The sequence below is a fragment of the Miscanthus floridulus genome, chromosome 18, assembly GCF_019320115.1.
Source record: "Miscanthus floridulus cultivar M001 chromosome 18, ASM1932011v1, whole genome shotgun sequence".
Classification (NCBI taxonomy): domain Eukaryota; kingdom Viridiplantae; phylum Streptophyta; class Magnoliopsida; order Poales; family Poaceae; genus Miscanthus; species Miscanthus floridulus.
The window spans coordinates 87,249,460-87,261,628 of record NC_089597.1 but is presented as its reverse complement, the minus strand read 5'-3'; the positions used below and the strand labels follow the sequence as shown (position 1 = coordinate 87,261,628).

The window sequence follows — 12,169 nt, the reverse complement described above, 5'->3', positions numbered from 1 at the left end:
AAAAGGAGGCGTCATTTACCTTTGGGGGAGGTCGAGCTAGCTTGAAGGCGTGTTCGATGGCGCTCAGTGCAACATAATTGGGATCGGCCAGGTTGAACAGCTCTCCAATCCTGGCCTTGATTTCCATCTTGTCGAGCAGCTCCTTCCTAGTCCTCATCGGATCAGTGCCTCCTTGGTACTCGAAGCCAGGGTGAATCCTTTTCTGGCAAGGCTGAATTCTTCGGCTGATGAAGTTGCCGACAACGCTTGGGCCATCAAGCCTTCCCCACGGGATCATCCCGAGCAGTTCGGTGATCTGCTCTAAGTTCTCAGGCCTCTCCGACCAGCTGCTTTTCTTCTCTGGAATCAGTCCCACATCGCACAGAGTGATGGTGTTCGGCTCTTCACGGATGTAGAACCACTTCTTGTACCACTCGTCCAATGAGGTGTTCCAGGGGAAGTGCAGGTATTGAGCCTTCATGCTGTCACGCAGGTTCAGGTAGACGCCTCCGGCGATCTTTGAGCCATCGCTCCCTTTCTTCCGAAGACAGAATAGGTGGCGAAAGAGGTCGAAATGGGGCTGGAAGCCACCATAAGCCTCGCAGAGATGGATGAAGGTGGAGACAAGAAGAATCGAGTTGGGATGTAGATTGCAAATCCCAATCTCGTAGTACAAGCAGAGACCCTGAAGGAAAGGGTGCACTGGAATCCCAAAACCCCGTTTGAAGAAATCTTCAAAGACCACAATCTCACCTGGTTGTGGATCGGGGAAGCTTTCTCCTTCCGGTGCACGCCATCCCGCAAGTGCCTTGTTGTGGAGCACTCCCATGGCGACGAGGTCCTCGATGGTCTGCTCATTGCTCCGCGACTTCCACCATTCCTTCGCCATGACCCCGCCTTTCTTCTGGGCGTCTCTCTTCGCCATTAGTTCGTCCTTACTAAGTGGGTGGATGCGGGAGACTGAGGGGATTGGTGATGATTTTTGGGGGAATAGGTTTCGGTAGGAGGAAGAAGAAGGTTGCGGCGGCGGATGACAATGGGGAACGGTATGAGTAACTTACCAGATCTGCATTATATAAAACAAAGAGCACCGTCGCTTCGTTCGCCCGAGAATATTGGGAGTCGTGCGCACGCGCCGCAGACGGTTGTTCACACAACCTCGAAATCTGCGCCAATAAACGCGCTCCTTCGTTAACAGTGTACGCGCCTCTTCGTTGATAGTGTAAAGGGGCCCACACTGACACACCTCAATACAGGTGTCAACCGACTGTTTGCAAAAAAAAAAGACAGAATGACGTACTATACCTATTTACTTTTGTGACCAGACGTGTCAGACTGGCCTTGGCAGAGAATAGAGAAAAATAAGTACACCAAATAATAGTACAAGCAGCGCAAGTGATCGTGGATTTGCCTTGACCACTACTATGCTCGGGGACTGCCCAGACCACTAATGTGCTCAGGGACTGCCCAGACCACTACTGTGCTCGGGGACTGCCCAGACCACTAATGTGCTCGAGGACTGCCCAGACCACTACTGTGCTTGGATACTGTCCAGACCACTTTTGTGCTCGGGGTCCGCTCCGACCACGGCCGCGCCCGGGGACTGCCCCGACCACTGCTTGAATAATGGTTCTCCTTGGCTACATGTGATCTGTACTCACATACAGTTAAGAGACTTTTCTTTAGACCTTGCTACAAGGCTCATACTTTGCCTTCCAGCAAGCTCGGGGACTACGTCGGTACGATGCACTTGCCGGTGTATCTTGTTTTGCCTGTATGGCAATTGGATTCTTAACTTCAGTGGAATTTCTTTTTTAGACCCTGGCACCACGTGCCTGCGTCACCTACTACCAGGCTCGGAGACTAAGTGGGCACACTTCACCTTGCGGTGAATGTGTTTGTTTAAATCGACCCCTATATTTTGAATGATTATGAGGATTATTAGTATGCTCGAGGACTGTCCCGACCACTGCTTGAATAATGGTTCTCCTTGGCTACATGTGATTTGTACTCATATACAGTTCAGAGACTTTTCTTTAGACCTTGCTACAAGGCTCATACTTTGCCTTCCAGCAAGCTCGGGGACTACGTCGGTACGATGCACCTCCCGGTGCATCATGTTTTGCCTGTACGGCAATTCGGTTTTTTATTAAACTATGGATTCTTTTTAGACCCCGGCACCACGTGCCTACGTCACCTACTACCAGTCTCGAGGACTAAGTGGACACACTTCACCTTGCGGTGAATGTGTTTGTTTTTCGACCCCTACGCTTCTGATGTTTAGGGATGCTATGCTTCAAGACCACTTACATTTCTTTTCAGAAATACAAGTGGGCACACTTCTCAGAACAGAAATCTTTTTCTTTTTTCTTAAGAGCACCGTACATTCTTTGGACAACCTACTTCTCCGATGATGACGGTGGTCGGAGGCGTCAAGGATTTAAGCCTCGCTTGTCGGAGAAGGTTAAAATGGCGTGTCGCAGCATAATACATGATGCTCGGGGACTAGCTGTGGGGGTATTAACCCCTATACCCTTACGGCTAAGCTTGGGCTGGCCCGGATCGATGGGTTCAGTCCACCCGAAAGATGACGTGCGGCCCAGTTAACCTGGTCGGAGTCCCGCACAAGAAATCAAGACGGATTTGGCGACCAAGCAGGATCCTGGTCGGTTAGAATAGGAATCCTTATCCGGCCACATATGGCAATTGTAACTGACTAGGATTAGTTTCCAGATCTGTAACCCTGCCCCCCGGACTATATAAGGCGGGCAGGGGACCCCTCTAAAAAATATCTCTCATTGACATACAACAATACAAATCAGACGCAGGACGTAGGTATTACGTCTTCTTGGCGGCCGAACCTGGATAAAACCTCGTGTCTGTCTCGCGTCACCGTCTTGTTTGGGGCTTGCGCATCTGTCTGCCGATAATCTACTACCTTGGGCATACCCCTAGGTAGACTGTCGACCATATTTCGTCGATATTTAGTTAAAGTTGTTTTCCGAGAAGTGAAAATAACAGATATTGAGGAACGGAGGGTAACAAATCTTAGGTCCATGCTTGCCTGCTCGTTAGAAAAGAAAAGAAAAAACAGAAAAACTACATAAATTCAAATTCAAGAACGGTTTGACTGCAAAATGATTCAACCGTGCAAATGATGGGCACGTGCAAGCGCCGCTGCGCAAAACGGTACGGTACGTCAGCACCGAATCCTCCCGACGGCCCGGTACCGCAACCGCTCTTCCTCCCCGCGCCACAGCCGATCGGCCGCGGCAGGATTCCTCGGCCACCGCGACCATTCGGATTCTCCCCAACCCGGCACGGGTCCCTTCCCTCTCTCTCTCTCTCGCCGGTGGCAGATGGCCTCCTCCTCCTCACCGGCGCCCGCCCTGGCCGGAGAGGCCCTTCGCCAGAAACGCATCCTCTCCAGCAAGCTCTACCTCGAGGTCCCCTCCTGCAAGGTCGGTCGCGGACATCGTCCCATCTCTAGCTTCCAAGATACGCGCGAGGTGCCCGTGTTTCAATCTCAATATTTTCTTGCAGGCGCCGGTGGTGTACTCGCCGGCATACGACATCTCCTTCCTCGGGCTTGAGAAGCTGTGAGCTGCCTTCCCGCCTGCCCACCACCTATGCAGAAACACGCATCGGCGTTCAAATGTGTTTGACACTGCGTGCGTGCAACCCCTTGTGCAGGCACCCATTTGATTCCGCCAAATGGGGCCGCATCTGTAGGTACCTCACCAGGGAAGGGTACCTGGACAAGAAACGGATGGTGGAGCCATTGGAAGCCTGCAAGGAGGATTTGCTAGTGGTAAATTAATTAATAATTAGGAAGCTGTTTTTCGCCTGGTTCAGACTTCATAGTGTATTCGTCCTGATGAATCCCTTGCATGGCTTGCTTAACCAGGTGCACACAGAGGCGTATCTGAACAGTCTCAAAAGCAGCTTCAGAGTTTCCTCCATTGTAGAGGTAAGTGACTTTTCAGAAGAAGTGGGGTTGGCCTGATTAGTGGTGAATTATGTATTGTGGTTGACAGATGTTTGATATCTTATTAGGTCCCTCCTGTGTCGCTTGTCCCTAATTGGATTCTGCACAAAAAACTATTATACCCCTTCCGGAAGCAGGTAATGTATTGTGAATATGTGCTTGCTTTTGGATTATTTGTAAACCCGAATGCATAATTTGATTATCAGGGAGGGATGATAAACTTTCTTTTCACAGGTGGGTGGGTCCATTTTATCAGCCAAACTTGCGATTGAGAGAGGATGGGCCATTAATGTTGGTGGAGGATTTCATCATTGTTCGGCAGATGAAGGGGGTGGATTTTGTGCATACGCTGACATCTCCCTGTGCATCCAGTTTGCTTTTGTCCGTCTAAATATCTCAAGGTAAAAATCCTTTATACGTAGAATTTTAGCTATAACAACTAAGTTTTACTTAGTTATATGCTTGACTGTGTTAGTCTCTTATTTATATGCTTGGTTGACTGCACGTTCTGCATATGCTCCTTCCAGTGACCAAACAGTGACATTTTGGGTTACTTGCAGTCAAGGCCTTGTTTAGATGCAAAAAATTTTGCAAAATGGCTACTGTAGCGTTTTCGTTGTTATTTGGTAAATAGTGTCCAATCATAGTCTAATTAGGCTTAAAAGATTCGTCTCGTGGATTTCGTCTAAACTATGTAATTAGTTTTATTTTTTATCTATATTTAATGCTTCATGCATGCATCCAAAGATTCGATGTGACAGGGAATGTGAAAAATTTTGCAAAATTTTTTGCAAACTAAACTGGACCCAAGTTATTGAATTTTGATCATCAATTAATTCATGCTATTGATATGAACAGCTAGAAATGGTATGAGTAGTTTGTCTCAGAAGTACAGCCGTACAGTTGTGGTATGGTTTGCCAATGTATTATAATAGAAATTGCTAGTCAAAGTTCTGTTTTGGGAACCATGTCAATGTCTAAAAATGTCACTCTTTTGTTACTGGAGCGAGTGTAAGGAAGCATGTTGTTGTGGAGGGATGCATTCATTGTTCGCATGCATCATTGTTGTAGGAAGAAGGTGATTTGTCGTACTATGAAGATCATCAGAAATTTTTTTGAGCATAATCATCAGCAAATTTTGTTTGAGTCTAAAAAGTTTGGTTTGGTAGGCAAGATAGATGGGTTTGTTAGTAAAGACTTCTAGCTTGTTAGGCAAGTTGATTTGGGCTTTGGTGCTATATAAACTGAAGAGATGTAGTGAAAAGGCAAGCAAGGAGTCGGATTAGGGAGGAGCGATAGCAGGGGATAAACCAACTCGCCCCCAACTTGAGGCTCTGAGTTATTTAGGTCTATTCCGTGCTTTTCTTTGCAATTACATCTCTTCTGTTTATATAGCACCAATCCCCAATCAATTTGCCTAACAAGCTAGGACTCTTACTTTACTAACAAACCCATGTATCTTGCCTAACAAACCAAACTTATCTGGACTCGAACCAAATCTGGTGATGATTTGGTTTGAGACTAGTAGCTACCTGCAAAGCTACCGCTGCTCTGTGGCAATGCTGACTGCCTAGAAGCTCCGCCGCCTTATCTAGTTTCTGGAGATCCATTAGTTTCATGTAACTAACATGTATTGCTCTCCTGCCTCGCTTATCCTTTGTAACTGTGGCGCCATGCCAAAACCCCAGGGCTAATGCCCTTCCACCCACCAGGTGTTCCTGTGGTAATCAAATCAGGTGGGGACAAAATCGTCACCCCCCACCCCGCACTTTCAAAAAACAACCACAACGCATTTCCTGTGATGTTAATCCATCCTCCTTCCAAGAACAGTGCAAGGCTTGTAGGCATCTTCTCAGGCAGTCAGTCAATATATATTTTTTTTTTGCTGGCAGTCCTATGCAAGGGTGTAACTTAGCTATACAAAACAAATTGACTTTCCCTTTCAAACATTTGCAGTGTATTGATCTTAGACCTGGATGCCCACCAAGGAAATGGACACGAAAAAGATTTTGCTAATGATGGTACGTATTTTAATTTTCTTTAGATTGTGGTTCTTTATATTTGTCAATTTGATACCAGTTTATCACTCACAGGAAGGGTTTACATTTTAGACATGTACAATGCTGGAATTTATCCCTTTGTAAGAGTCTACATCTTCATCACCCTCACTCCTTAGATATCTGTAGTATATGAAGCTATTTTCTTTTGTTATTTGTTGTGCTCTTATATATTGTCATATGAAATACATATTGATGGAGCGATTACTTATGTGGAACTTTCTTACTCACTTCTTGAACACAAGTTTTATTGTTAAACCCTAAATGTACAATCATCTTTTTGAACAAGCTTTATATACCATTTAGATGATGTAATTGTTCACAGATCGAAATTGAAAACAGCAGCTATTTTCTTTAACGACGCAGGAGAAGTGCGTGTCATTTCATTAAGAAGAGAAAAAAACAGTACAATGAGAGATCAAAAGACCTCTCCAAGAGAAAACAGTAGTTCCGTCCAGCTGTTATACTGCAATGAATTCTGACGGTCTCACACTATCAATTTCGCAGCAGTCCATGTTAATATGATGTAGACACCAAAACAAAGGACAAGTTTTGTATTTATCATTCCATTTTCTTCAACACCGGATATATTCCTGTTTCTTGTTTCTTTGTAAACTTACATTTGTCTGTTTCAGGATTTCACTGCTAAGCAATACATTGATCAAAAAGTTGAATTAGTTGTAAGTTTCATCTTGCAACCTTTTAGTTATGCATTCTCTCCTTCTCTGCACGTACTTTATTTTTTAAGTTGAAATTCTTGTTATGTGATTGTGCATTATAGAGTGGGACAAAAACAGATGAATACTTGGAGCAACTTGACAGGGCTCTCGAGGTACATTTACATACCTGCAAAATTGGCTGGAACAAGAAATTTTTACACTGGGTACTAGGTTAATGTTTTGAAATGTCATCTTTTGCATGATATGTATCCAAAATTTTGACTAGTCAGTATAATGTGACTTTTAATGTATCATTTTAACTTGCGATTTCAAGTGCATCTATCAATGATTCAGTATCCTCTTTGTATATATAAATCCAAATGAGCATGAGGTTTGAAACGGTCAAAGTCTGGTTCTACATGACTAAATCCTATTAAATTACGTTATAAGGAAATGGGTAAATGCCAATTCATTGGTGCTGTTTATTTGCTTGTTTTAAGTTTTAACAAACTTGTTATTCACAGTTCCTCTTGGAACATATTATTGCAGGTCTGCAGTATTAGATTTCAGCCCCAATTGATTGTTTACAATGCTGGAACAGACATCCTGGATGGTGATCCATTGGGCAGATTGAAGGTACTTCTCCTGAATTCTATCTTCAGAAAACCTAAGCATCCTCCAATGCAATGCTGCTAGATGCAGAGATCATGTTCACGATGTCATTAGTTACTAAAATAAGCTGGACACTGCACTAGTTATGCCTGACCACCAACGTTTTGTCATTCTTACACGCACAAATATCTAAAACACTGCAACACGCATAAATTTAGTTTTGCCTCTTCACCCTGCATACAACTTTATGATGATGCAGAATTTGATAAGTTTTCCCCCATGTTCCAGGTAAGTCCTGAGGGCGTGGTTACCAGAGACGAGAAGGTATTTAGGCTCGCAAAAGATCAAAACATTCCTCTGCTCATGCTGACATCAGGTGAAATACTTCTCACTCAAGTTTGTGGTCCGTTCCTCTAGTCATATGGATCTGCTAACGCTGTATTTCTGTGCACTATGCCCATCTATGCTGCGCTATCAGGAGGCTACATGAAGTCAAGTGCTCGAGTAATAGCCGATTCGATCATCAATCTGTCCAATAAAAACTTGATAGTATTAGACAGCCAGCTGGGTTGAGCAAGAACTTGTAATATCTCATGGATGTGTATATGTCCTGTGAATAAAGGTGTTTGGTACTTCTTTTTTATGATGGATAACATGTATGCCACAAAAATGGTCTGTACATAACACGGGGTCTTTGTGAATCTATACAACGTCAATTGTTCAGTGCGCGTAAAGTGTTTCAGATACTAAAACTGCATTGGCAGCATCTCACGTGCTGCGGAGGATTCGGCAGCTCCATGACGTCTGTTTTTTTTATAACACCATGTGGCAGCCATCCATGCTGCTGGGTCGCACGCAAGCGCGTTTGGACCCAAGGTGCACTGAATTTTATTGTAGCAAAACTCATCCTCGTCGCCGGTCCTCTTTGTTCGCAAATTCTAACACATTACTGGTTGCGCTCGGTGCCGAACGGGTGACCTCAGTGTGAGTGGGCCGGCCCAGTAGTCCCCCACCCAACACTGTGGCCGCACCTAACACTGCTCCTGCCGCCAGCGTCGGAGACGAGGAACTCGCCAGCGTTAGGGTTTTGGGTTTTAGGGGGCTCCATCTCTGGCGGCTATAGAAGGATAGAAGGATTTTTTTGGGGGTGGGGGGGGGGGGGTTGTGACACGGCCGGCGGAGGCAGGTGAGACGATGGCAGGGTAGGCGGGAGATGGCGGTTGGGAGGGGCTGCTGGTGGGGGCGTCGCGACGGAGCTCACCGGCGGCTGCCTTGTGATTAGGGGAGGGCGGGGGCGGAAGGTGGGTGGTGCGGTGAGGCGGCAGGAGCGGTCGGCCACCGATGGTTGAAGCCGGGGGCGGGGGCGAGGCTGAGGATGACACGGGGGGGGGGGGGGGGGGGGGGGGGCGTGGCGGAGCTCACCGGCGTCTGTCATGTGATTAGTGGAGGACGGGGTCGAGGGGCGGGTGGTGCGGTGAGGCAACAGGAGCGGCTGGCCGATGGTGGATGCGCGAGGGAAGGGGTGGCGGAGCAAGGGTGCCATCGGGGAGAGGACAGTGGAGCAGAAGTGAGGAGGAATACAGGTTGCTGTTGTGTGATAACTATGTCCCTCTATGTTCGGATGTTTGGTTTGCATGTGTGCCGTGCGGGCGACAAAGAGCGGACTTTGTCGATGGCTCATCCACGACAGCAAAGGCATTCCCTCTGAATCCCTTTTTTCAATGCCGTTTCATTTCGCATCAGCAGGTCCGTAGCGTTCATTGTCCGCTGCCTGTGTTGGAGGTCCACGATAGCCGCGATGAACACCGCCGCGGGGGCCATAACAAGGCAACACCAAGATCTGAAAAGCATGGCTGCCTTCACTTCCCCAGCACCCGTGAAGAGGTGGATACGACCACCGCTGTAGCCGCCTATGGTGCCAATTTGGCCCGGCTGCAGTGGGAGCAGGGGAAGGCTGGTGATGGCTGCGTGCACTTGTTGTTCATCGCTCGATCCGACGATCAAGGATGGTGCCCTAGGCTTGTTGGTCAACTTAGGGCAACCCGGCGACGTCCTCACTCTGATGGGTCCCCTCCCGTGCGAGCTCTTCGACGGTTCCTTTGCTAGTTTGCCCTGAAATTAACCATTCTTCATCACGTAAGCACGATTAGTTATTATTTGGTGGTTTGCTCATAAATCTCGACGTTCTTCATCACGAAAGAGTGATGGTTATCCGTTACAATCTAGTATTAGCTAGCGTGTGACCAACCTTTGCGTCAACAATCACTCATTACTAGAACGTACTTGCATGTCTCCAAATGAATGTCATTTTGATTTTTTTGAGGGCCGGGACCTATAAATTCCAAGTTTGGTCATTCTGATTTTTCTATAAATCTAGTTAAATTAAGAAAATTCGACTCAGTTGTGTGGCGATGGATACCACGTAGGAGCATGCATTATATTTGACAGCCTTATGCCCTTAGTGCTGTTGCTGTACAGGCCACATGAGCACAGCTGAAAGAGTGAAAGACGTATGTGTGTTGTGCTAAGGTTAATTTGGAGCTGCTAAGTGATAAGGTGCAAGGATTATCTCCCAAATACCAGTCCCTTTCTGCAGTAATAGCGGATTTGATTGTTACCCCTACAATTGCTGTCTGCAGTTATTACTTCTGTCTTCTGACGTCTTCTTTAACCTTTACTGTAAGCTGTACTGTCTGCTTGGAACGAGATGTGGAGCGAGAGTGAATGCCGGCAAGAGGAGGGAAAGATGGACAACAGCGATCGCCGGTCGCCGTCGATGGATATTTACGCTGCCTTGTTGGCAGCGTCAAGGTCGTGGCCAGTCACGGAGCAGGTGGACGGCTTCGTCGGTGCTGACTGGTTGGACACGGACATCTCTGGATCACACATGGTGCAGGTAACTCGACCTTAATCTTCGCCGAAGACACCTGGTTAGTGCCTGGAACTGCTGCACAAGAGGGAGCAGGGCGCGCGCCACCTAGCGCCATTGTGTTATTGACACCACGGTCGTCGAAGCTGACCGTCACTTTCTCGTCTCGCGTATTTTGGGGTTTTTACAGTCTTGGCTTCTTGGTTTTCCTGTGAAAGTAACTAGGGAAGACTTCCACGAAGAATCTGGATGTCCATGTCCAATTGTCCATGCAAGTGGCAGCTTCCAGTCTTCCACTACGAGCTCGTTTCCCAGCATGTGTCACGAGCAAAGATATGTAGATTGCGCGGAGGACGACCGCCCGGGACGTCAGATTTGTAGCGCTGCTGACGATTCTGGGACAGTGCAACCAAACCGTGAAATGTGAATATCGGGTCATTGCGAAGATTTTTTTGGGGGAAAACGAGAAATGTAGTTGTTGGCAGCCAGAATTGATTGATTTCGGGCTTGCTGGCCGAGTGCATGGATTCAATTGGCTTAATAGACCGAGTGAGAATCGTTTTGGAGTATTCTAGCAAAATCGCCCTGATAAATGTCACATGGGAGCAAGCAGGAGAGGGGATGGGCGACACGTTTCGGAGAGAGCTCGACCCACGGCTGCCATGGTTGCACCCTCCGTGGCTGACAACAAGGCCCCATGCTGGGTCCGCTCATCAGCCAGGGGTCGCGGCGTCCCCGCACCAGTCCGCGGGTTGGTAGCTTCTGACAAGCTTTTTAGAGAAGTGATCGTCAATATTTTTGGCCAACTCTGGGCCATTGACTCGCCTCCCTCACCAAGGGTTCGTCCTAAACCGGCCACTCAAACACCTGCTGGCTGGCTCTTCTGGACCCGCGGATTCACTTCGCTGCGCTGAGGAGGGGCGGTGGCAGCCGCAAGGACCTAGAGGAGCAGCGGACGCGCGGAGGAGATGCGAAACAGAGAGGACGACGGGAGCTCGAGGATGCAGAGGACGGCGGCCACGTGGGCGTGGAGGAGTCTGGGCGGTGAGCCACGTCTGGGTGGGCCGCAGGCCGCGCCGCCGGTGAGCCGTGTCTAGCCGAGCCGCCGGTGAGCCACGTCTTGGCGGAGGGAGAATCAGAAGGTCACGCTGGAGGAGAACCAGTAGGCCGCGGTAAGGGGAGGAGCAGCAGGCCACCGACGAGCCACAATCGCGAGGTTCTGCAGTCCGTCGGTGAGCAGTGGTCGCGAGGTGCATGCCAGGAGGACCGACCAAGAAAAACGGTTCGTAGCAACGGAACAAATTTTCGTAGAGGCAGCTGGTGATAGAGCCGTCTCTATAATAACATGCTCGGGAGTCATGAGATCAGCCGCCTCTACAAATGAAATAGTAGGAGCGGCTGGTGATACGAGCCACCTCTACAAATGGGTCGGATTTGTAAGAGCGGCTCAATTACCAGCCGCCCCTACAAATGACCCGTATATAAAAAAAATTGTAGCACCTTCTTTCTCCTTGGGTTACTCACTCCAACCCATGAAAGAAAAGTAGGGAGGTCTTGGGCACCTTCAAAAAATTACTTTAATAAGGGGAAAGGTTTTGATCTCAAATCCTTTGGTGGAGAGGCTGTAGAAGGTAAGAAAATGCTATTCCACACTTTTTTTGAAGTTTTAATGGTTGATTAGTGAGTAATTAGAGTTTTACTTTTCTCTCTCTTCTATGGTGCTTGAGCTACTTATGAAGCAAATTAGACCTAAGTTTTGAATGTACTTGGGTAAATTAGGTAGGGAACCAAGATCATACTCTTATTTGGTTCATGTTTCTTGATTTTAGTGAATAATTAGTTAGTTTTATGGATGTTTCATATGCATATAGATCTAGATCTAGGGTTTGTTTTTTTATTAATTTTGTTTTTGTAAATTTATGTTTGATAAAATTAGACTAGGGTTTGCATGAAAGATATTGAGTAAAATATAATTGTTGCTAATTGTTGTCTTTGAAATTATTTA

The 12,169-nt window shown here is 47.2% G+C and overlaps 1 protein-coding gene across 2 annotated transcripts; it reads left to right on the top strand.

Moving 5' to 3' along the window:
* Window positions 1–3,156: 3,156 nt before the first annotated feature.
* LOC136521643 (histone deacetylase 2-like) lies at window positions 3,157–8,021 on the top strand. 2 transcript variants are annotated; one of them, XM_066515396.1, is made up of 13 exons: window positions 3,157–3,440; window positions 3,523–3,578; window positions 3,712–3,790; window positions 3,887–3,949; window positions 4,036–4,104; window positions 4,202–4,368; window positions 5,924–5,988; window positions 6,061–6,107; window positions 6,660–6,704; window positions 6,806–6,856; window positions 7,233–7,319; window positions 7,584–7,671; window positions 7,774–8,021. In XM_066515396.1, the coding sequence occupies exons 1-13, from the start codon at window positions 3,339–3,341 to the stop codon at window positions 7,866–7,868; spliced, it is 1,014 nt and encodes a 337-aa protein (XP_066371493.1). In that variant the 5' UTR covers window positions 3,157–3,338; the 3' UTR covers window positions 7,869–8,021. The 2 variants fall into 2 exon arrangements, with proteins under 2 accessions (XP_066371493.1, XP_066371492.1); XM_066515395.1 differs by having other exon boundaries at window positions 3,159–3,440; window positions 3,673–3,790.
* Window positions 8,022–12,169: the final 4,148 nt, after the last annotated feature.